This window comes from Cyprinodon variegatus, unplaced genomic scaffold (genome assembly GCF_000732505.1).
Source record: "Cyprinodon variegatus isolate N-32 unplaced genomic scaffold, C_variegatus-1.0 Scaffold229, whole genome shotgun sequence".
Classification (NCBI taxonomy): Eukaryota; Metazoa; Chordata; class Actinopteri; order Cyprinodontiformes; family Cyprinodontidae; genus Cyprinodon; species Cyprinodon variegatus.
The window spans coordinates 746,747-769,629 of NW_015150682.1; the positions used below are offsets into that span (position 1 = coordinate 746,747).

The 22,883-nt window shown below is 38.2% G+C and overlaps 3 protein-coding genes across 4 annotated transcripts in view; 2 read left to right on the forward strand and 1 right to left on the reverse strand.

Moving 5' to 3' along the window:
* Positions 1-1,743, forward strand: part of tfpt (TCF3 (E2A) fusion partner (in childhood Leukemia)) — a 4,973-nt gene extending 3,230 nt beyond the window's left edge. Inside the window, exons 6-7 of the mRNA XM_015381169.1 lie at positions 379-528; positions 1,294-1,743. Coding sequence (XP_015236655.1) covers positions 379-528; positions 1,294-1,368 — 225 coding nt within the window. The 3' untranslated portion in view covers positions 1,369-1,743. The remainder of the gene's footprint in view (positions 1-378; positions 529-1,293) is intronic.
* A 1,765-nt stretch (positions 1,744-3,508) lies between these two features.
* cnot3 (CCR4-NOT transcription complex subunit 3) lies at positions 3,509-15,270 on the forward strand. 2 transcript variants are annotated; one of them, XM_015381221.1, is made up of 18 exons: positions 3,509-3,645; positions 4,234-4,303; positions 4,455-4,522; positions 4,613-4,687; positions 4,783-4,872; positions 6,313-6,441; positions 6,598-6,693; positions 6,812-7,031; positions 7,124-7,251; positions 7,695-7,751; positions 8,039-8,942; positions 9,019-9,124; positions 9,219-9,360; positions 11,248-11,356; positions 11,718-11,916; positions 12,996-13,128; positions 13,216-13,341; positions 13,437-15,270. In XM_015381221.1, exons 2-18 carry the CDS (start codon positions 4,279-4,281, stop codon positions 13,533-13,535), a joined length of 2,706 nt encoding a protein of 901 aa, XP_015236707.1. In that variant the 5' UTR covers positions 3,509-3,645; positions 4,234-4,278; the 3' UTR covers positions 13,536-15,270. The 2 variants fall into 2 exon arrangements, with proteins under 2 accessions (XP_015236707.1, XP_015236708.1); XM_015381222.1 differs by lacking the exon at positions 7,695-7,751 and having other exon boundaries at positions 13,437-13,678.
* Positions 15,271-16,672: 1,402 nt separating this feature from the next.
* On the reverse strand, positions 16,673-22,638 carry prpf31 (pre-mRNA processing factor 31). Its single transcript, XM_015381223.1, has 14 exons — positions 22,499-22,638; positions 21,383-21,598; positions 21,215-21,275; positions 21,019-21,102; positions 20,804-20,901; positions 19,674-19,780; positions 19,363-19,532; positions 19,119-19,276; positions 18,914-19,003; positions 18,683-18,810; positions 18,306-18,378; positions 17,201-17,329; positions 17,014-17,112; positions 16,673-16,936 (listed from the first exon to the last, which is right to left on the reverse strand). The coding sequence occupies exons 2-14, from the start codon at positions 21,596-21,598 to the stop codon at positions 16,823-16,825; spliced, it is 1,527 nt and encodes a 508-aa protein (XP_015236709.1). The 5' UTR covers positions 22,499-22,638; the 3' UTR covers positions 16,673-16,822.
* Positions 22,639-22,883: the final 245 nt, after the last annotated feature.

Consider the following 22,883-nt stretch of genomic DNA (forward strand, 5'->3'; position numbering starts at 1 on the left):
ATATTATATTATATTATATTATATTATATTATATTATATTATATTCTTCTATTCTAATAAAAGGTTTTCCTGGTCATCCCCTTACTTAAACTTAAATGATAAATTACCATTCTCTGTATATTTATTTACCAAACCTAATCTGTGACTATATGTGTTTCTCATACTTAATTGGGAAAGCACTAGAATTTCCCCAAAAATTGTCCTGTATGATTAGAATATAACTTCTATGGCAATTTGAAGCAAAATGTAGCACCATAATTTACATGAAACTATCCCGCTTTGATCATGACAAAACTATAAAGCGTTCTGATGTAATGTGCGTTAAGTAACAACCCTGCTGATAAGCTGTTGATTTTAGAATGTATTTGTTTGCTCCAGGACGAGTCTGGAGCCCACTTGGATTCTGGTGCTGGAGTCGAGGAAGAAAGACTCAATGGTTTCCCTGGTTCCTCTTCGGCTCTACACCATGTAGCCGGGCCAAAGAAGAAGAGGCACAGAATACCCAGAGAAAAGGACAAAGATCAACAGGTTACTGAACAACTAAGTGGTGTCAAATTTTGATCACCAGCAGACTGTTTCCTATACCTTTTATGTTTTGTTATTTTTAAGTGATTCAAAGAAGGGAAATACCTCCTCAGCCTTTTACCCATTTCAGCAAAGGAAAAATATTCAAATACATCCATCCGTCAGTATCTACTTATTAGAAATGCATTAACTCATTTTTTTCCGATCCCATTGATACCAATACCTGGGTGAGCACATTGGTCGATACCGATCTGACTCAATCGTTGGAAAAAATGAACCATATTTCTTCCCATTTAAGCTTACTGGATTGGATGTTCTATAACTGGTAACAAATTGCAGATATACAATCCAGCTAATTAGTCAATATCGAAGCTGATATCCGATCCAGGTATTTAATTGGCGCATCTCTACTACTTATCCTTGCAGGGTGGCAACATAGGACAGAAAACTATTCACAGGCATATTAATTCCTAAGGACAGTTAGAAGAAACCAATAATATAATAGTCAGGTTTTCAGAAAATGGGAATAACCCATATCACAGAGAGAACCCATGCATGGGTAGAACAAGCAGACTTCGTTCAGGTAGGCGTGTGGAACCAGGAAAACATCCGAAAACATCTAGAATGCTGGTCCTTGAGGACCTGAAGCAGACATCACTGGATTAACTTTACTGTTAAAAAAAATGCATAAAGTTTCACTATGAGTTTAAACAAATGAGAGTTAAAACATATAATTTGATCAATAAATACGTTTTCCTTCTTTTTTAGGTTGATCCCGACATGTCTGTGTTGTCAGAGACTCCGTTTGGAGAAATGCCCAGCCCAACATCTCTGTCACACTAACTGGTGTTCTGGACATTTTTCTTCACCTATTATTGGATGAAGTTGTTTTTCCAAAGTCTAACTTTGCACGTTTTTTTTTTTTGTATTTTTCCTTGAATAAACCAGACAACTGGACAAAAGAATAAAATGACATGTGATAAATTTATTTAATTAGAAACAGTGATTAAAACATATTGTGCCTTTTGCTTATTGGTGATTGAGATTTAAAAAAAATGACATCTTAACTGTTGAAATTACTAATTTTAGTTTGATAAACGTTAAAGCAAATGATGCAAATTCATCTGATTTGTTGTTCTACAATATTCAATGTTTAAGGTAAAGGATAAACTTAAGATGATGCTCCTTTTATGTATGGTTAGCTCTGAAAATGATGGATTTTTGAAAATAAAGAAAATCCCTTCAAGCTCAGTGGTTTCCTTCATTTGGGAGATCTATCCTTTCGACAGGTGAGCACCTAATGCAGAACTCTACTCTTTGTAGGAAACTGTCTCAGATGCAGCAGGTAGGATTCTTATTCTGGTTTGCTTTTCTTAGAGGAGGTGTGTCAAAACATATTTTTCAATGAATCAATAAGAACAGCAAACATGTGCAATATCCACCCATTCCAAAAGTACAAAGCTGAAATCTTTTAAGATTTTTTTTTTACTTAAAAAAGTGAATTCCTGGAATTTAAATATAATTTGCCCAATGATTTCTTATGTCCAAATGTCAAGGGCATTTTAAGCAAAGTTTTTGATGCATGCTCAAATAAAGTATTTGAAAATATGTATTATTTTAGCGTTAGAAAAACCGATTACAAACATTACAAGATTAATACATAGTAACTTTCACAAGTTTAGTTGTAGACATTTAAAATCCAATAAAACAATTAGAAGGGATTAAAACACTTGTTTCAACTTAGGTACACAAGTACTTAGTTTTTGAGTAGATTAAATCAAATTAGGAGCCTTATGAAAACATTTAAATTTTTTGTAACACATATATGCAAACAAAGTACTTCCCCAGTATTACTATGTTATTAATTAGGAATTCTGTTTTACTCCAAAAGTCCTGTGTGGCACTTCTAAGAAAGAAATTATGTGACTTTTTCTCTTCATCCTCACCTAATTTAAAATCCATCCATCCATTTTGTAGCACACTTATCAGTAGCAAATTTAAACTACAACCTGCTTCTATTATTTAAAATTTTTATATGTAGTTCTTTAACTTTTGGAGGAAGAAGGATGTACATTTATTTGGTCATAAAGTAAAACCACTCAGTTTAACTTGAGCAGGAGACATTTGCTTCCTAATTTATTCATCTGTAATGTTTTAATCTGTGAACTCCATTATTTTAAACAAAGTTAAGATATATTTTGTTTATGGTATTAATAATGTTTGGTTGCCCCAGTAGAGAACATGCTGGGTAGATCAGTTTGGTTATGTTATTTACTCTGGATAGAAGGATACTTCAAAAGACGATATCTCTTTGCACACATTTGCTTAAACTTAAAATACTTTTTATCCTTTGCTAAAGATATTATTCTTCTCAGATGTTGCTTTATCTCTACAGATTATTGTTCCAAAATATTTTACATATTTTCTCACTTTTATATTGCGCAATGGTTATGGTTTTATATTATTATAATTTTTTTTTGTTATCATCTAAGGGTTTATCATAAATGGTAAGTCTTACATCCATAAATATAAAATTGTGATCATTGTATTAGAAATTTTTTTTTTTTTTTAATTTAAATGCTATTGGAATTTGATTACCGCTTTCCTTTAAAAAGAATATATACATATATATATATATGTATTGTATAATCAGCCAACTAATTTATTGGTATATTTTGTTCAAATACATAAATGTAGCTATTACATGTGTCTGGTCTTAATTACACAAATAACATTTCAGCCAAACAGCCATACGTAAGAGGGGCGTCCCTTATTTCTTATTTGACTTAAAGAGAAAATATAATAATTTAAAATGATAGTGGACCAGTAAGGAAAGAAATTGAGTCGCGCATCAGTCATCAAACAGAAGAGCCAATGACTGTTCTCCAATTCACCGGATAGGCATCAGTGACAGGCGTGGTTCTTGTCCAATCAGATCTCGTAGAATGGGTTTAGGGCGGGGCATAGACGAGGAGGTGGGATCTTAGCTACCGTCCATCTTCAGCTACATTACAGTGAGCGAGTCTATCGAAAAGAAAATATATTTTGGAAGTAAAGAAGATTTACTGGAAATAGTTTTGGCTTTATTTGAAATAAGACAAACGAAAAACCATATACTAGGTAAATGTCTCACACAAGTATAAATATACATGGTCGGATTAACCCAGTTTCCCTTTTTCCTTAATTTGGCTAGCTGAGCTGCTACCTAGCATTTCGGGTATTTGCTAGCATATCGGCGAGTGGAACGGTTTCTCTTATATATTACCTTTCAAAATGCAAAATATCTTTATCAATGCTCCGATGGAGCCCAGAGTAGCGATGCATGGCTATGAGCTAAACTAAATGTGAAGCTTATTTTAAAAACCGATAGTTAGCCGAGCGAGGTGGACGAGTTAGGCTAGTGTTTAGCGTTAGCTCGCTAGCTGGCTAATTTTAGCTGAGTGCCAAACCAGTCATATTTGTTAATGTTAGTAGGATCATATAACTTCACAGAGTAAATTATGGATTGACTGTCACGTGTAATTTCGACATAATTGTGTTTTAGTTCTGCTTTTGTGTTATATGTGTGTTGCTAATGTCAGCTGTAGGTTTAGATGATGTTAACGTCAGTTTCAGATACAGCGAAACGATATACGGCTTTACTGTTGTTGGTTGATTTATGTTTTATTTTGTATTATGTGGTGATACATGTGTGGTTTATTTACACAGATCACTTGTGACAGACGGAATGTGGAAATTGTCGTAGTCAGAGCCATGGCTGATAAAAGAAAACTACAAGGTAAGTGTCTGTGAAGCTGCATGTGCTGCCAGTTAACGACCTGCAGACTTTACCCATTCTTTTTGTCATCTATTTTGGTTGAAGTGTTTTTGATTAGATTTCATTGTACTTTTCTGCAACCAAGCTTGGATGTTTTTTCCCCAATTTCCAGGTGAAATTGACAGATGTTTGAAAAAAGTAGCGGAAGGTGTTGAACAGTTTGAGGACATCTGGCAAAAAGTAAGCGATTTTCCAGCTTTGAGGAAATTTGTACTGGGATCAAAATCTTCAGATATTCAACTTTACACTTATTTGTGTTCTGCTTCTCAGCTCCACAATGCAGCTAATGCGAATCAGAAGGAAAAATACGAAGCTGATCTCAAGAAAGAGATTAAAAAACTTCAGGTAGGATTGGACAATACACTTAAACCAATAGGAATGTAGCCATTTAGAGTGCTAGAATGTGTTCTAATGCTGTGTGTTTTCTTTTTTTTTTGCAGCGATTGAGAGATCAAATAAAAACATGGGTGGCCTCCAACGAGATCAAAGACAAACGGCAGCTAGTAGAGAACCGAAAACTAATAGAAACGGTATGCATTCTTTGTTATGTGTTCATAATGTAGCAGTTTTGGATTTTGTTTTTCTGGCCAACGTAATTAACAACAATTCCCCTTTAACAATAATGTTTTGAAGATAACCTGCAGATATGCTCACGGGCCACTTTGTTTGATAAACCTGTTCAGTATCTTGTAAAAACAAACAGGGATTCTGTCAATCACATGGCAGCAACACATTGTATTTACTTATCTAGGTGGCGTTTTTCTGAAGTTTCCAGAATTATGTAAAGAAATAGTGTTTTTATGACTTAAATGTTTTGTGAATATTATTTAAAGATGGATTAGTTTGATTATTTGACTACTTCCAATGAGCAGTAGCCAATTTGACATTGATGCTTTGATAATGGCAGACATGTATGGACAGGTTGGTCTGGGATGTTAGTGAAGTAGTTGTAGCTGAAATACTCGTTAAAATCGTATAAAGCAAATCATAAACAAAAATATGTAATTTTATAGGGGCAATATTATCTATAGACCACTCTAAAGGCCACTCCTGTCAGCTAAGAACCAGAAATAAAGGATTTATTTAGGTTCCCTAAAATCTGATGCATTATCTGATGAGGCTCGATTTTAACTGCAACATTCTGGTAAATAAGTCGAAAACGGGTGTCCTTATGGTCTCTTAGCTGCAGTTCAGGCATGAGGTGGTGAGTTGGTGATGGGCATTGTTTTCTTGGCACACTTTTGGCTCATTTGCTGCCACTGAGCATAATCTGAACTCTGCAGCCTACTTGAGTTTTGTTGCTGACCAGGTTCTTGTGTTTAAGACAACATAGGACGTATCCTCAGATGTTTACACCTTGTCAAACAGCTCAGAATGTCTTCAGTGCTTTTCTAATATACGACAATGAGTTCCCTGTACTCTAGTGTTCTCCACAGCACTTGCCCCGAAGTAGCATCTTTCAGATGTAGTGGAAGGGAGAATTTGCAGCATAGATGGGCAAAAAAAAACAATCTACAACAAATCTAAAACCTGAGTATTTTTTCTTGCATTAGAGCTGAAGTCAAAATGGAATCAAACCTTATTTTTGCAAAGTGTTGTCCATAAAGTGGCAGAGAGTGAATTTGGTTCTGCATTTGGTGACAAAAACAAGGGACTCTCAATTGACATCAATGACCCTGTCTGTCATTGTTGTGATAATTTCTGTTACAAATGCAACACAGTTATGGCTATTTTGTATCAAGTTGAGCTTTGACTGTATGATTGCTTGCAACACTATTGCTACATTGTGTCTTTTCTAAAAATCTGAGAGCTTCCAGTATGATTATGTGGCAGCCTAATCAAAAAGACACATTTTTGTCTCAACAGCTATGAAAGTGTAGACTGTTCAGAAGTAAAATAACCCTCATTTGAAAGGTAGACATTGTCAGAGTAAAAATCGATGAGACTCGATGTAATTTTTTTGTTTGTAGCAAATGGAACGGTTCAAAGTGGTGGAACGTGAAACGAAAACAAAAGCCTACTCTAAAGAAGGCTTAGGACTTGCTCAGAAGGTGGATCCAGCTCAGAGGGAAAAGGAAGAAACGGGACAGTGGCTAACGGTAAGTTCAATATTTATTTTTTAAATTGTTTGCTTTTTTATCTGCTAGTTTGATCAAAAGCAAGGAGAGAAACAAAGGGAAAAACTTGACATCACCTATAATTTCTGTCAACTATATTCATTAACCCTCTTCTCCTGGCTTCCCTATCACCTTTAGAATACAATAGATACACTAAATATGCAGGTGGATCAGTTTGAGAGCGAGGTGGAATCTCTTTCAGTCCAGACGCGGAAGAAGAAGGGCGATAAAGATGTAAAGCCTTCCTCTTTTTGTTATAAGCTATGACCGTTCAATAAGACTTTATTTATACACATATACACTTAGTATGGCGATTTCAGCATTTTGTTTTTATTTTCTGTTTGTCCTGCAGAAGCAAGATCGTATCGATGAACTCAAGCGGTTGATTGAGAGACATAGATACCACATTCGCATGTTGGAGACAATTCTACGGATGCTGGACAATGACTCTGTACCGGTGGACGCTATCCAGAAGATCAAGGATGACGTTGAATACTACATTGATTCCTGTCAAGACCCGGACTTTGAGGAGAATGAGTTCCTGTATGATGACCTAGACCTGGAAGACATCCGTGAGAGAGCCCTAAAGATAAATTCAGAAGATGGTTTCCTTTCTTCTGTCTTAGAGGCGTCTCCTTATGGCGTGTCTGTTATTTTCTTGTAGCTCCGGCACTTGTTGCCACTTCTCCATCAGGCAATGTGGAAGATGACATGTACCTTCACTCTAGCAGCACTCCCACCTCTACTACATCTTCTTCGCCCATCCCTCCGTCTCCGGCTACTTGCACTGCTGTAAGTTCTGTTTTGCATCGTTTGAGCTTTTGCGCTGGTGGTGAAGGGATGCCAAAATTACTCATCTTCTCCTTTTAAACATGCACAATGCTCTGCAAAAGTAGTCATACACCTTCAAACCTTCACATATTTGGGTATTGACAAAACACAAAGTAGTGCATTCACATGAGATTGAAGGAAAATTGCAGATTGACAAATTAAAGTTTAAAAACTTTACCATTTCACAATTAATGTACTATTTGAAGGTCCTAATACAAAATCAAAATAAAACACAAAAGTCTATTCTTATTTAAGAAATTGTGAGGTTTAAGAGGTTTGTAAGCCTTTGCAGGGCACTGTGTCTAATCAAGTCATCAAGCACAACTGCTTTCTAATCCACTGCCTGGTGTGCTGAATAAACTTTTCGAAAGTGGATTGTCACATCAAGGTATCTCCTCCTATAGGAGAACTCAGAGGACGATAAGAAAAGGGGACGGTCGACAGACAGTCACGTTAGTCAGGTGAGAGGTTCTCATCTGTGCTGTGTCAGTAGCTGAAAAGTGTAGAGCAGCACTCTTCACCCTTGGTCCTGGAGACTCACAGTTGCTGAAGGTTACTTGGCCTCTCAGACACTGAAATCGAATGAGTTTTCTCTGTAGGGCCATGGCTGGAGACTTCTGATTTAGTTTGTACCATCTCCTGCATAGCTGGACACGAATAGTCACAGTAAAATTTGCTCCCAAAAGATATGTATATTTGCCGTTGTGACAGTTTTTACTAAGACTCTGTTGTGTTATTTTCCTTTTAGTCGCCTGTGAAGAACGGTACCCCATCCTTGCAATCTTCTTTCTCTTCTTCCGTCACCTCCGGGTCCTCTTCTTCCTCCTCCCTGTCTATGGCGAGTGTTGTTGGAGGCGTTCCCGCGGTTCCCACCAGCAGCAGTCTCATAGGAAGTTTCAGCAGTGCGGTACAGCAGCATCAGCATCAATCTGCACAGCAGCAGCACCAGTCTCAGCCATCAAATCAGTCGCAGCAGCAACAGCAGCCACCTCAAACGAAACCTTCGGTCCCCTCAAACAATGCCCCCAGTCCACCTAGCAACCAAGCTCTCCCAGCATCCACCGCCCCCTCCCTGTCCACACCCAGCACACCCAGTTCAACAGCTCCCAACTCTCAGTCCAACTCCGGGTCTACCCCATCATCCAGTCTTGGGCTCGGGTCGGATTTAAGGAAAAGCGGCATGAGCGGGACCAGCAATGCTAACCAGATGCCAAGCTTAGGCTTGGCAGGCCACACCACTCCGTTAAACACAATGGCAGGCCTAATTACAAGTTCCACGTCTGCCCTTTACGCGCACGCAGCAGCATCTGGTGGACTTGGTCTGAGCAACACCACTCAATCCAGCGTTTTGCCTGAGAGCAGCAATTCCATCTCCAATTCAAGCTCCAGTGGAATCACAACCAACGGAGCCGGGTCTGGGCTCAGCTTGCTAGGCTCTAGCTCAGCCCACATCTCTCTGGGTAACAGCATATTGGGTCTGGTCCCTGGGCAAAGCGTGGCCCCCGCTGCATCACAGGGGCCCCCGAGTTCTGCCAACTCCACCCCTGGAGCAGTTGGCCTGATGGTCGGAAACAGCGGGAACGCCGGTGTGGCTGGAGTGAACGCTGCTCCTGCCAGACCTCCGAGTGGATTAAAGCAGAATGGAAGCCCAAGTAGGTTGATATGCTGGTATTTATCACCGTTTACTGTAGAAACATTTTCTCCAATTTTTCCCTCGCCTGCCTCCAGGTTACAGTGCTGTAGTGGCAGAGAGTTCCACTGAATCAGCTCTAAGCACACCAAGCCAGTCACAAAGCAGCCAAGCCTCCTCACTCAGCTCCTCGACAAGCCAGCCGTAAGCCGTCATTTTTCCTTCATCCTTTTACTGTTTGCCTTACCAAATGTTTGTCGTGTTTTGATCCTGCTTTGACACCCTCCTCCTTGTGCAGGATGGACAATGGCCCCAGCTTAATTAGCTCCATCACATTGCCCCCAAGCTCTCCCTCCCCCTCCTTCTCAGACAGCACACCGGGTGGAGGGAGTCTCCTCAACGGGCCCCACTCATTTCCTCAGGCCTCTGAGGGCCTTAAGGTGAGCAAAGCAAGCAGTGTTGATCTCGGTTTAAGCTGTGAGTTTCTGCATCATTTTTAACTCTGAATTATTACGTGATAATAATTTATTTTAATATTTATTTTTTTCTTTTACACAAGGACGTTCATTTAAGTTTTAACTTGGTAAAATTTGTTTATGATCAACTGCTTGTTTTCATTGCTGATTGATGAGCTTCAGATAAGAGAACCTTTTAAAGGCCAAAAATGTAAATTCGGTGTATTCCACTCTTTCTGAGCAAAGTTTCAAGCTGGGTCCCTATCTGTTTAGTTCTTTTAGACTGGATCCAGAAGCTTTTAGGAGTGAGAGTTATATAATCTAGTCTAGGAATGATTGGTCTCTTCCAGGTTGTGTAACATGGCTGATCATAGTTTTTGGTTCCTACGCAAAAAAAGTTGTTTGCTACTAAACACTTAGTCAGATCTTCCGCCTTTAGCTTTCCAGTTCCATGTCAGAATGTTTTAGAAATTTCAATTTAAGTTTTAAAATGAAAGTTAATAAATATCTGCTCGAACACATAAGGAAAGCAGTTTCTGTGATTTTTACAGAAAGTTAAATCTGCCTCAAAAGTTTATAGGAGTTGTTTTGCTAAAATTGTGCCTCTTAGTAAAATTTATTTTAAAAAAACTTGTGTTAAACAGATAAGTTTTTATACCTCTTAATTTGAATGATTATGACTTGCTGGTAATAAAAGTCCAAAAGCCAGATTCTTAGAAGAAAAAAAACATGTACTGTATCATATGAACACAATGCTTGTCCTGGGTTTCTGTTTAATAAATGGTGGCATGGAGATGACCAGCTTCCACTCAGGTAGTCAGGAAGCTGTTTAAACTTAATTTATCTCTGAATTTTCAGCAGTAGATGCTTATACTTTTCTCAGCAGGAGGAACAAAGGTGTGGCAAATTGCTGTCTTTTTTTTTAAAAAACATTGGCTTTGTACATTTAGCATTCTATTAAGCAGCTTTAAAGTCTGTGCTATGCAGGAACTGCTGAACTGAAGCGTCTAAATGGAATTCAATTAGTTTTTAATGATATGAATGCCACCTGTGGCTTTCTTTTAACAATAAAGGATCAACGCTAAATACATTACTGCAGGGATCTACAGTGCCAGAGCCACTGCTCTAACTTTTACATCAAATTTGTCCAAAGTCAGAACTTGTGGGCCGCTATCTGCAGATTTAGTTTTTCCTGCTTTAATACGCCTGATTCAGATGTTTACAGCTGAAACTTCTAAAATACACAGGACACTCAGGGACTGATTTAGCATGCCTCTTCTCCAGCACAGCTGAATCAAATGCAGCTAAATTAACCCCTGTGGCAGTCTGTATAAGTCTGGTAATCAGCCTTCATTTGGTTCAGGTGTGTTGCAGCTGAGCAGCTTCTCAAAGGGGCAGGATTGTTGCTTTTGAGGACTGGAGATGGGGACTAGATTATTTTGCCATTTCAATGAATAACTAGTAGTCTATTGGTTCTTTGTCTTTTTATAGATACTTGTCAATAGGTTGAAATTTAGATATTGTGTCTAAAACAACCCTAACTGCCCCAAACTCATTTATGTATAACCTGCAGTCATACAGCAGCACATACAGATGGGAAGCAGCTTATAAACTAAGATGGTTTGGGGCTGAAAACTTTACCTTTCTACTCTGACAAGGCAAATATCCCAGAATTGACTGATGATGCAAAAAGTAATAGTCTCAGTTTACATTAAGATTAAGCTGGAGAATAATTTCAATTTTTCATTTCATGTTCTTTCACTGCCTTTCTGTTCCAAAATGTCAGTAGTCTTGAATGAATTGACTTTACCGTTTCCATTTAACTTCAGCGCCTTATGTTACCATCAGCTCCCGTCTCTTTCCCCTCCTCAGGCTCCGGAGCCCCTCAGCTCTTTGAAGGCGATGGCTGAGAGAGCGGCGCTGGGATCAGGAATAGAGGGAGAGATCTCCAACCTGCACGTATCCGACAGAGGGCTGAACGGTCAGGCAATATTTCTACTGAATTATCCTCTCAAAATTAACATGACATAGTCTCTTTACGGTGGATATACAGCATTTCTCCGTTTGTACGTAGAAATACTTCTCAAACATTATGAATAAACTGATCAATTAAAAGCAGTTGCAGTTTATAGATTTGTAGGTGGAACCATTTTATGTATAAATTCCTCATAGTTGGGTTTGGTTATATTTAAAATTTTCTGTTCTTATAAATTAATTTTTCAAGAAATCTCAAGAGAAAAAGTATTGCCATCTTTCTTATAGCCCAAGGTTTAGGATTTTTACTTTTGAAAGAATTAGAAGTTGAAGAAAATCTCCCTCTTTTTTTGTCCTTTTTCCTGTAGATATTTTTTCTGTTTCATCGGCAGCGCCCGGCACACCTGCAGCTCCTCAACCATCTGTTTCGGAGGTCAGCATCCCCCCTTCGCTTGGGGTTTGTCCACTGGGCCCAACTCCTCTCTCCAAAGACCATCTCTACCAGCAGGCGATGCAGGAGTCTGCATGGACGCACATGCCTCACCCCTCTGACTCTGAGAGGATCAGGTGAGGTTTTAACAGATGGTGATAATACAGGGTCCCCGTTTTAAGATGTGATCATTGTATGTTACCCATATTGTCTCCCACTGCTTCCATTCCCATTTAAACTCTTTAATTAAAAGCTGCATTTATAAAAACCTTTTAATTGAAGTAACATCTTGACATTAAAACAAACACGCAGCAAGAAATGAATCTGCCTAGATGGTGTTATTATAAAAACCTAATGAATAATGTGAAATCTGGTTAGTTATTCTGGTAAAATTTGTCATTTTAGGGAGAGAAATTCCCTTTTTGAAAAGTAAAGTCAAAGTTTTGAAAGTTTTTAGATTCAAACAGAATTTTCTGGACTATTATTAGACAGAATTTAATACAGATTAAACCACATTATGGTGCAAAGGCAGGGCAGAGTAATAAGAAAATATGCAATGATTTCTTTCTGTTAAGATATTTTAAAAGCCAGTGAAAAGCAAAAAATTTTACTTTAAGTTGAGCAATTTATTAAATGATTCTCAAAAAGGGAAGTAGACAAAATATTTTTTTGAAGAAGCTGGCTTTTCAGACTGTTATATCCAAGTATATGGATGAAAATTAGGAGGAAGGAAAGAGTCGGGTAAAAAAAGGCTGAGGCACAGGCCTTTCAAAAAGGTGAGAGAAATTCTCCTGAGCTTGAGTCTGTGCTTTCTTCAGTAGTCCAAAGTCCTCTTTCCATATGAAATTAAACATTATATTTAATGGGGAAGTGAGGGGAACGGCACAGCAGTTTATATGTTTGAAATCCAGTATAAAGTCTACACTGATATTCAGCCATCATTGCAGTGAATTTGATTTATTTGGGGCATAATGGTCATAATGGAAAGTTTAGGGGAGGCAATGAAATGTTTGGTCAGCAGGTATAACTGTTAAAAGATTATGAAACAAAGATCATTAAGATTTTGTTGGATATTTAGGGTATCTGTTAGCCATTACATTTAATTAAAGCGATAGAAATTAACACAGAAATTGACTGCGTAACTGATCTATACAACCTTTTTCTGTTGAATTACTGAAATAGATCCTGTTATGAATATTGCCTTTTTGTTTTAAAGGCAATACCTGATGAGGAACCCATGTCCTACCTTGCCATACCACCATCAAGTACCACCCCACCACTCTGACACCATAGAGTTCTACCAGAGGCTGTCCACAGAGACGCTCTTCTTCATCTTCTACTACCTGGAGGTAAAAGTTTACCTTACTTGGTATTTCCTTCCTTTCTTTTTTTATATACAGCAGGGTGATTCAATGTTTTGTTCTTCCTTTTATCAGGGCACCAAGGCTCAGTATTTATCTGCCAAGGCTCTAAAGAAACAATCATGGAGGTTTCACACCAAGTACATGATGTGGTTTCAGAGGCACGAAGAGCCCAAGACTATCACTGATGAGTTTGAGCAGGTACAGCTTCTAAGCTAGTTTTCCATCCTCTGCAAAGCCTAACATGCTGCTCATTGTGGTTTATTAATGGTGGTTCCACTCGTTTCTCCCATTAGGGCACTTACATTTACTTCGACTATGAGAAATGGGGCCAGAGGAAAAAAGAGGGGTTCACCTTCGAGTACAGGTATCTGGAGGACAGAGACTTGCAGTGACACACAGAGAGGGACGCAAAAGGACAGAGAAAAACAAAACGTGCTGCTGTTGACATTCCGAGACTGAACTCCAAACTGTGGATAGAGATTGTGATGTGTAGTAGAACCTCCCTCCTGAAACAGGGGCCGGTGTCTGTATAGGCTGCATCTCAATGTGAAGCCCTAGCTCCTCGTGTAGTGCTTTTCTTTTCTTTTTTTCTTTTTGACACCACCACCCTGTGGGTCCGATCAAACATCCCTGCGCTGCACGAGCTGGGAAGGCTCCTTTTGGAGATCCGCGTCTGTGCCTGTTTGTGTACACACTCAGTATGTGGCATTAGGAAAAGCCCTAATCCCCTCCCCATGCATGTTTCTCATATTTTTTTCTTCTTTTTCCGTTTCAACGATTCTCTGTACCACCTGCCCAACATGAGCCTGGAAGCCTTTGACTCAACACGAAAACAAACCTTGGATTTGATTGTTATGGTGCCCATCTTGTATTTTCTGTAATTCGATGGTTTAAAACGGGACGTTCAGTGGACATTTAGTGATGGTGTGTAGGAACGGCTTCTTTTAAGACCCTACAATGCCTGTTGAATATGGTCACTATTGAAGATAGTGAGCGCTTATCAATAGTTTTATTGATATTGTCTTGGTCGGTTAAAAACGTGATTGAGAGTGACCACAGGGCCTCTCCCTGTGTAAGGGAAAGAGTCCTTATTGGACAAGGATTAAATTGCTATGCAATTGAACTGGTCTCTGACTCTCTTTACAAATAAAATGTTTTTAAGTTAACCTCTCAAAGATACTATGGCGCCTTCATGTTTGTGTCCACATAAATGAAACATCTTGGACCATCAGGGATTTTCATCATTAATACAGGAAAAACAGCTATAGGTGCATCTCAGTAAATTAGGATAAAATGGAGAAGTTAATTTCACTGATTCAATTCAAAAAGGGATGTGATGTTTGTTTGGACATGCAGTGTTACGCATGTTAAAACAATTAAAGATAAGTACCTCAGAAGTAACATTACATAATGGGAATAAAAGAGTTTTAATTATGTTGTCATCCACTGTATTATTTAATTCCACTGTTGGTTGGGGCTCCTTTTGCTTGAATTACTGCATTTTAGACAGTGGGATGAATAAGAACTCCTGCATACCAAAGGTTTTTCAGGTTTCAGAAAAGGCCTAGTGGTTAGCGCAGTGAGCTTGCGCTCTGAGAAGCTTCCAAGTACCTGGTTTGATCCTTAACCCCAAACTGCTCCCCGGGCGCCGCACAATGGCAGCCCACTGCTCCTCAAGGAGATGGGTTAAATGCAGAGGTACCGGTAATTTTCTCAATCTGAGTCAAAGTTTTATTATGAAAGCCAGATGCTGTTCTCCACAGTTGCTGCAAGTTACTGTGAAACAACTCTGGTCGGTAGCAGAATTTCTATTAATCTGTTGCACTTTTCAGGTAATCTCGGAAGCAAAAGTCAGAAATTAAAACAGGAGCCTGTAGATAAGAGATTAAATGCTAATTTTGCTTCACCCGATCAGATTAATTTTTAATACGGATTCATAGATTTATTTTTTTTTTGGATTCTGTTTTTGCTAGTCAGTTTAAACATTTTATGCTACGTTTTAATGCTGAAGGCAAACTGTCAGGAATTTTAACACTTCGCTCAAGTGTCCATCAGACCCACAATTTCTAGATTCCGTCCTCCTTTGTTAGAATAGTTTCCCAGTCTGCTGCCTGGGACACAGGGTTTTTAATTACCTTGTACAGCTTTGCAGACAAAGGTTTAAAAAAAAAAAGTTCATAGTTGAGGAAGTAAATTAACCTCATACATTTCCAGGTTACTGATGCATTAAAGGAAGAATTACACTGAACTGCAGATGCAATTGAAGGAAAGTTTAGTTTGTATTGCATCCTAAATTTAAAGCAGATCTATTCATATATTTCCAGGTATCGAGACATAATTGGAAGCATAGATATCGTCACTAAAGGATATTTTTAAAATTGATTTAAGCTTTTTTTTTTTAACACTTTCTTGTAAGTACAGCTATTTTAAAGGGACAGATTAAAAAAATATATTTAAAAATGAACCAAGGTTCAACTTGTCAAATAAGGCAAAGAAAGGCTGGGCAATTAAGTAGGTTAAAGTTAATGGCTGATAACTGGACCATACCTGATGTAACTTCACATTTCATCTTCATTTACTGCTACATCCTTTTTGTGAGTTACACCTAGAAGCATATTTCACTAGTGGTTTTTCTTCCTTCAGGTAAGATGCGTCTTATATCTATAGTGAAGGAGTGGTTTAACCCAAATCTGACGGAAACAGCTGTAATTTTCAAGCTTAAATGTTTCTTGGCCTTATTCCAATTTTCAGAGTTTCTCATCAATTCAGCTATAATCTTGAAATTTAACAGCTATAAACATGGAATTAATCTGGAAAAAAAATTACTGAAAATATCTTTAGTTATATTACCAATTGAGATGCACCTGTAGCGTCACCGCTTACCTTATAAAAACTTTCAGCTGGGTCAGGTTCTCGTTTCTTTTTTTCCCCCACGCCCACTTTAATTTACCTCCTGTATTTAAATAAACCATGTACAGTGAATGTATGCTGATTACAGCTGTTTACATGTAGAGTTTAAATATAGAAATGCTCAATTATCAGTGGTATTTCTAACTTGTGGGTATTTTTCAAGCTACCACTTTGTCTTGGTCAGCTGTTAAAACTGAAACCATGAGAACTCCACATCTGTACAGCACTAAGTATTGTGTATGGTTATTTAAGGGTTTCTTTTGAAAGGAAGATGAAAAAAGAAAATGCAGATTTCTGATATCTGCTTCATATAGATTCTATTTTTGGGGAACTTTTATGGTTTTCTGAAAGGAAAAATGCCCAAAATGTGAATTTCAAAGGAATTTCTCATTACATTTCTGCATGGGAGATGTCAAAACTGGGGTTATAAACGATTGTACAAAGTTCAATAAATGCTTTTAAGAAATTAAACAGTCTGTGGCATAAATTCCTGTCTAAACTGATCTTTTCAGTAGAATTTTTAAAAATGCAGAAGGGGGTAAGGCCACTGCAAAATATATTCCACCCCTTTCCATCAGATGCCAGCCAATCAGAAAGTAAATCTTAAACACACTTAAAATACAAGTCAGCACAATTAACGTTTAATTTCTTGGAAAACAGAAACTCAAAAGTAAACATTTTATTCTAAATGGGAATAAAAAAATAAAACTTAGTGGAGAACATTCAAGCAGATTAAAAAGCGTGATGCCTTGCTGAGGGGACTGAATGTTCACATCTTGGATTCCTTTTTGACTTTGAGGAACTCTGCCATGTTGGAGAAATATTTCTGGTTGGCTTCAGCCACCTTCTTCTCTGCAGCCTGCGGGTTAACGATCTCCAGGCCCTGTAGACGACAGCAGGATGAGCTGAAGGAGAGGCTCAAACTGAACAGGATAGCAGTGTGAAGCTCCCTCTTCTTACCTGGAGGGGAGTGAAGGCTACACTGGAGCTGGTTCCAGACGAGCGATCTCTGACTGTCGACTTCCCGCCGTATGTCATGCTCTGTTTCTGCAGCGTCCTCTGTTGGTGAAAAAACAGCGCAGAATGATATAAGAACTAAAAGAGAATAAAAGAGAAAACTATATCGATTAAGTGGAGCAATGTTTACCTGCAGGGATTTGGAGATCCTCGCCTTGGTGGCCTCGTTGACCTGAGCCTGCCTGACTCTGCCGCTCCCGCTTTTCCCCAGCTGACCCAGACTGAAGCCCAGATCCTCCTGATACGCATCATCCTCAATCTGGAGTACAAAGTCTGAGATTAGCTCATAGGCTCTCTGATTAACCTCTTAAAACCCACCGGGTCTCCGGCGACCAAGTGGACCTTAAGTGGGGGTAATAATTCGAATACATAAAATTCCACCGGTAAAATTTTTTACCAGCAGGTGGAGCCATTGTGTGCAGCTCAAAGCTGACACCTAAAGTTCCATACCCCACAGCTCTGGAACTGTTATAGCTAGAGGTCTGAATTTTTTTGCATTTGTGGTTGACATGATGGAGAACAAATATAATACAGTGAAACCTGTTTTTTCTCCAGAATGTCTTCATTACTGCTGTTCAAAAAAGAACCATCATTTCGAGAATAAAAAAAAAAAAAAAACAACAACGTTGAGTCATGTTTGAACTGATGCAGGTTGGTCTGTGTTCTACTCACCCAATTTTAAATTATAAATTAGGAAACTAGAGGGTTTTAGCTTTCAAATAATGTATTGCACATGTAATTTGGGCTTACAGTTCCTAAGTTATTTGCTTTTTCATTTGGGTATGCAAAATAGGCGAGGATTACCCAAAATGAGGTGGATGTTAAGAGGTTAATAAACACTGGGGACCAAGTAAACCTCACTTAGAAGATGGCACTAAAATTATGCTTGCATCAGAAAATTTGATGAATTTAACCCAGTAAACTGTGCCTATCATGTTTTAGCACATTAACAAAATGCTCAGAATGTTTTCCATTTGCTGAATACAATACTTTAACATCCAGCTCCACAATCCAGAAAACATTTAAGCATTTCTTACAACTTTTAAGAGTAAAAACATAACATTCAATTTAAACATGAAACAAGGATTCGTCTTCCACAGGCCTGAGGCCTTTCTTTAAGGTGTGGAGATTTATTCTACAAATACTTCATTCACATTTTCTTAGCAATAAAGAATATTAGTGAAACACATATCTAAAAGCAGAGCTTAGGGATAAAATTCTATAAAAACACCCACCTCTGCAAAGGTCATTCTGTTGGCGTGTTTCCTGATCTCAGTCAGTCCAAGACGCTCCTTCATCTTTCGATACCTGCAGGGAAAGACATCAGAGCAGCATGCTTGAATACGAGATATACTGATGTTTGCTGGCATTTAGAACATAAGTGTGAGTTGATGCTGCCTTTGCTTCCCAGTGATCTGTTACTGTTTAATGTTTAATTTGCTGCAGGAACAGCTCCGGTTATTAGAGTCACTTTAGATAGACTTGAAATAATTAAAAGGTTTTATTTAATTATCCCTGCTTGTTCAAGGGCTTCATGAGGCTTTTGGTCGATCTAAGAACAATACTGTACATCTGAACAGTGTGAAGCATGCCTTCCTGACAGATTCCATACCTCCTTCCTCCTCTCTTCTTCCTCTGTCCATCCAAAGGAGCTGGCAGAGGTTTAACCTGCTTCACCGGTGGCGGCTCTTGCCATTTATCAAACTTTCTCTCGATCTCCTCTTTTAGGTCATAGCCAACCTGCAAGGGTACAACATTTGCAATCATCAGATTAATAATCTTTGTTACTTTAATGGACTTTATAGTAAAAAAAAAAAAAAAAAAAAAAAGGCATGTCTTCAACCTTTCCATCTGAACTCTCATGGAAACTGTCCACTCGTGAAGCCAGGGTGCATTTTGCCGCCACCAGACGAGCCGCTTTCCTCCTCAGGTCCTAAAGTGGAGGGGAGAAAAAAAACTAACCAACATAGTTTCCATTCAGAGGGAAACAAAGATATATAAAGCGTTCCGTGTTGCCAGTGCAGGAACTGCATACTTTATGAACTTACAGGTGGCAGCGACTGCACAACGTCACAGTGGTAGATGAAGCCTGTATGGGGAAGCAGGGACGTACTGCTGAAGCCTGATAGGGTTCTCCTCTGGGCTCCCAGCAGCATAAGGTTACAGGCTGGCATCTTTGAAAGGTTGGTGAGACCGCCAGCGATCCCTACGGTGAGGAAAACAAAGATCAACAACAAATAAAGTCTGCTTTTATAAAATGTTTGATTAGGTCCCTTTTTTCCCCCCTCTCACCCATAATCTTGGCAGCAGTGGATGCTCCCACAATGATGGACAGGTTGGGGGCTATGAATGACATTCTGGACTCAACATACTCGTATATTCTGTGTTTGGACTGGTTGAGCTCCAGAGCCATGTCACAAGCCTCTTCCAGCTGCTTTAGTTCATCTTCACTCAACAATGACCTAGAAAAAAAATAAAGAAAAAACCCGCAAACTTTAAGCTGAACTCTTTACAGAAGTTTTCCATTAAAACACTGAACAATCTTAACCAGCTGCAGAGACTGATTTGATATTCCTACATACAATTCAAGAAGTGAAACTCACCCCTGCGTAGTTGATGCTGTGACACTGACGACCATGATGGTAGCGTTGGTCAGGATCTGCTGCAGCGTTTCATTGTTTTTACATTTCTCCAAATTGTTTCCCAATTCCTTCAAAGACATCAGAGAAAATTCTTTTCAGCTGCATTTATATAGTTATTGGGGGGGGGGGATGAAAAGTTTTATCCCTCTGTCTGTCGATAAATAAAACTTCTCCTGTTTGATGATCAAAATATTCCTAAATCCATGACAGATGATTTTGATACTTTTTCTTCAGGTTCATTCATCTAAATTTATTTTCTAACTTTTTAGCAGAATTGCACTTAAAACTTTAACTTAGGTGAAACATTTCAGGGTTCCTCCCACAATCCTTTTTACCACAGTTTGCTGGGAATTTGGCCAATTGCTCCTGAAAGAACTGGTGCAACAGCGTCAGGATTAACACAGATTTCCAATTGGACTGGTGTCACTAATGTCACGTTTAAACTAAATTGTCAATAAACTTTGGGTCAATGTTCAGCCAGAGGACATATTCTCTCCTTCTGATGCAATCTTATTTGTAAAGTGTGCCATTTCTTCCTGTGTTGATATATTCCCACAAAATTATACTACCTAAATTAGACTCTCTAAGGAAGCTGTTAGTCCATGTGAGTAAAGGAAGTGTTTCCTTTTAAAAACAGATGAACGTAGCTCCTTCAGGAGTATTAATTGAGCCCAATAATAAACCCGACAGGTGGAGGTCCAAAATCCTCTTGTTATTGGGCTTTAAAATACGTCAATAATTGGGCCTTTATTTAACGCCAATGTTCCTGCTGAACCTCATTATCTTATACAGTCATGATATCAACATATTGTTCTTAGAATATTTACAATTTTTTATTAGAAGAAAATTTAAGAAACAAACAAAAAACAGCAAAGTGATCAAATTTAATTCTACCTGAAAGTTAGGTTAGGTTTGGTTCAGTTTAATGTCAATACAGAAAACAGGTTATCAAGTGTAAGCGGAAAAACTATTTTAAATCTAAAGGTTTGGATATAAATTTAAAGATGTATAAACAGATCATTAGAAGTATTAATCAAAAAAGTCTGCTTTCATTAAATTAAAACACTCTAAACAAGTCCAATCCATTTTACCTTGACTGTGCGAATGTAATCCAAAGAATCTGGAACCAAAGACTCGAGCTCTGGAAACCTCTTGGAATATTTGTCTCTTGTAAATTTATGGATTATGTCTGGGGACAACAACAACAACAACAAAAAAAAGGAATGAAACAATACAAAACTTGTATAACAAAGGCAGACATGTGTCTTTACTCATTCCAATGATGTTAGACTGAACAGTGACTCACTGAGCTCATTATCGATCTCCACTGTGAGATTATTGGCTGCTACAATCAGCCTGTATTCTGGATCAGCCTCAACGGGACCTGAAACTAAGAACCACCACACAGGGATCACATTTTACTTAAAGGGTTAATAAATAACAATTTAAAACATCATAATAATTTGATCTTAAATAATTTGTCTTAAACAGATCACACTCACCATCTGAGTTTTTGCGCTGCTTTCCGATATATTCTGAGATTTTTTCCATGATTTCTGAAAACTTTGAAAGAAAAAAAAAAGCAGAATTAGACACAACTAGGATTTTTTAAAATCTTTTTTACAACAAGTATTACCTTATTTACAGCCAAAAATAAATAAATAAATTACTTGTTTGCTATTGCGGAGCTTGGCAATGGAGGCAACACTCTCCGTTTTGCTGTAATCCACCTCCATCTCCTCTGGAATATCTTCCAGCCCTGCCTCCATCCTTCCCTGAGTCCTCTCTCCATCACTGTCCCCCTCCTCCTCTTCTGGATACAATCCATCTTCTCCTTCATTTCCAGCTTCCTCCAAATCAGCCAGTAGCTCATCAGCTAGAGACATCTGAAAAAACGAGGGGCCATTCCATGTTTTATCAACATCCCATAAACAGACAGGATTTATTCTTTATTAAGTTGTCATTCATTTCCAAATTGCTAGGAAACAAAAACATTCTTTAGTTGCAAATCTAAATATCACCATAAATAAAGAATATTTGTATGTTTGATTATTGTCTCTTGTAGATAAAGTAGTGTTTAATATTTTTAGATGTCAGTCCCTGGAGCTGTAAAGCATTATTCTGTTTTGTTTCCACTTCTACCATTTCCCTGTGTGATTGTTAAATGTATGCAGCTCCTTTGATTTTTAATCATGTAAAGCAATCTTTGAAAAACATTTTTTCCTTTTTTTACAACAGTGGAAAATATTTTAGACTATGAAACCAACATTTTTAGACCTAGTTTATCCACTGAATGTATATCTATCAAACCAATTTTATTTATACAGACAACGGCTAAAAGTGCTATAAGATTATACATAAAAAGCTGCTTTAGACAACAAAGGGAAGGGACCTGCAAGCATCTGATGCGTTTAAGGAATGTACACCAGTTTCCATCGGTTGGTGGAAGTCAGATACTTCAATTTCTTTGTGAGGTGACTATCCAGACATTATTAATATCAAGTGACATTTTTATTCAGTTTCAATGGACAAAGTGTCAGTTAAAATGAAAAGTGCAGTTTCTTCCTTTATCACGCAATGTGACAATTGTTAAGCAACACTATGGTACACGTTTGTAACCTTTAAATCACCACAGATAAACCAATAACACCATAAACGCGGAAACAAGCCTATATGCCCGTTTCTCATTAGAAACGCGTGTGTTTATCGTTGCTATAATCGTGTTAGCCGAGCTAGGCTAAGCAAACATTTGTTTGACATTAGCTGAAGTTTATTAAACAGCTTACCTCGGAGGCTTAAATTCCACCTGACAAGATATTAGTAACTAAAGAGCAGCGGGAGAAACCAACGAGATTTATTTTTCAACGAATACAATCAATCCGGTAAGAGTTGCGCTATGGAGACGTTCTGGTCGCAGGTTAAATACGTAACAACTTCCCGTTGGGTTGTGGGTAATGGAGTAGACCCAGAAGGTCAGATAGGAACAATCTATTAAATTTACCTGTTAATATATGCCAGAATTTGGTTAGGATCCAGATCATCTGAATACATTATCTTTTAAAAAGACACGAGATGGGGATATCTGGCGGAACACGCAATTCCCCACTAAACCAGAGGGTGGCAGCAGTGGGTATTGACAGCCTCAGCATCGGCCTCAAAAAGTCTATTTTA

Excerpts from the sequence above, each read along its gene's own strand:
- cnot3 (XM_015381221.1), top strand. The coding sequence starts at position 4,279 with ATGGCTGATAAAAGAAAACTACAAG. Across the intron at positions 4,523-4,612 it reads TTGAGGACATCTGGCAAAAA|CTCCACAATGCAGCTAATGC; the intron begins GTAAGCGATTTT and ends TCTGCTTCTCAG. Across the intron at positions 7,252-7,694 it reads CTCCGGCTACTTGCACTGCT|GAGAACTCAGAGGACGATAA; the intron begins GTAAGTTCTGTT and ends CTCCTCCTATAG.
- prpf31 (XM_015381223.1), bottom strand. The coding sequence starts at position 21,598 with ATGTCTCTAGCTGATGAGCTACTGGCTGATTTGGAGGAAGCTGGAAAT. Across the intron at positions 21,103-21,214 it reads GCAGCGCAAAAACTCAGATG|TTTCAGGTCCCGTTGAGGCT; the intron begins GTGAGTGTGATC and ends GGTGGTTCTTAG. Across the intron at positions 19,277-19,362 it reads CACTGCTGCCAAGATTATGG|GGATCGCTGGCGGTCTCACC; the intron begins GTGAGAGGGGGG and ends TCCTCACCGTAG.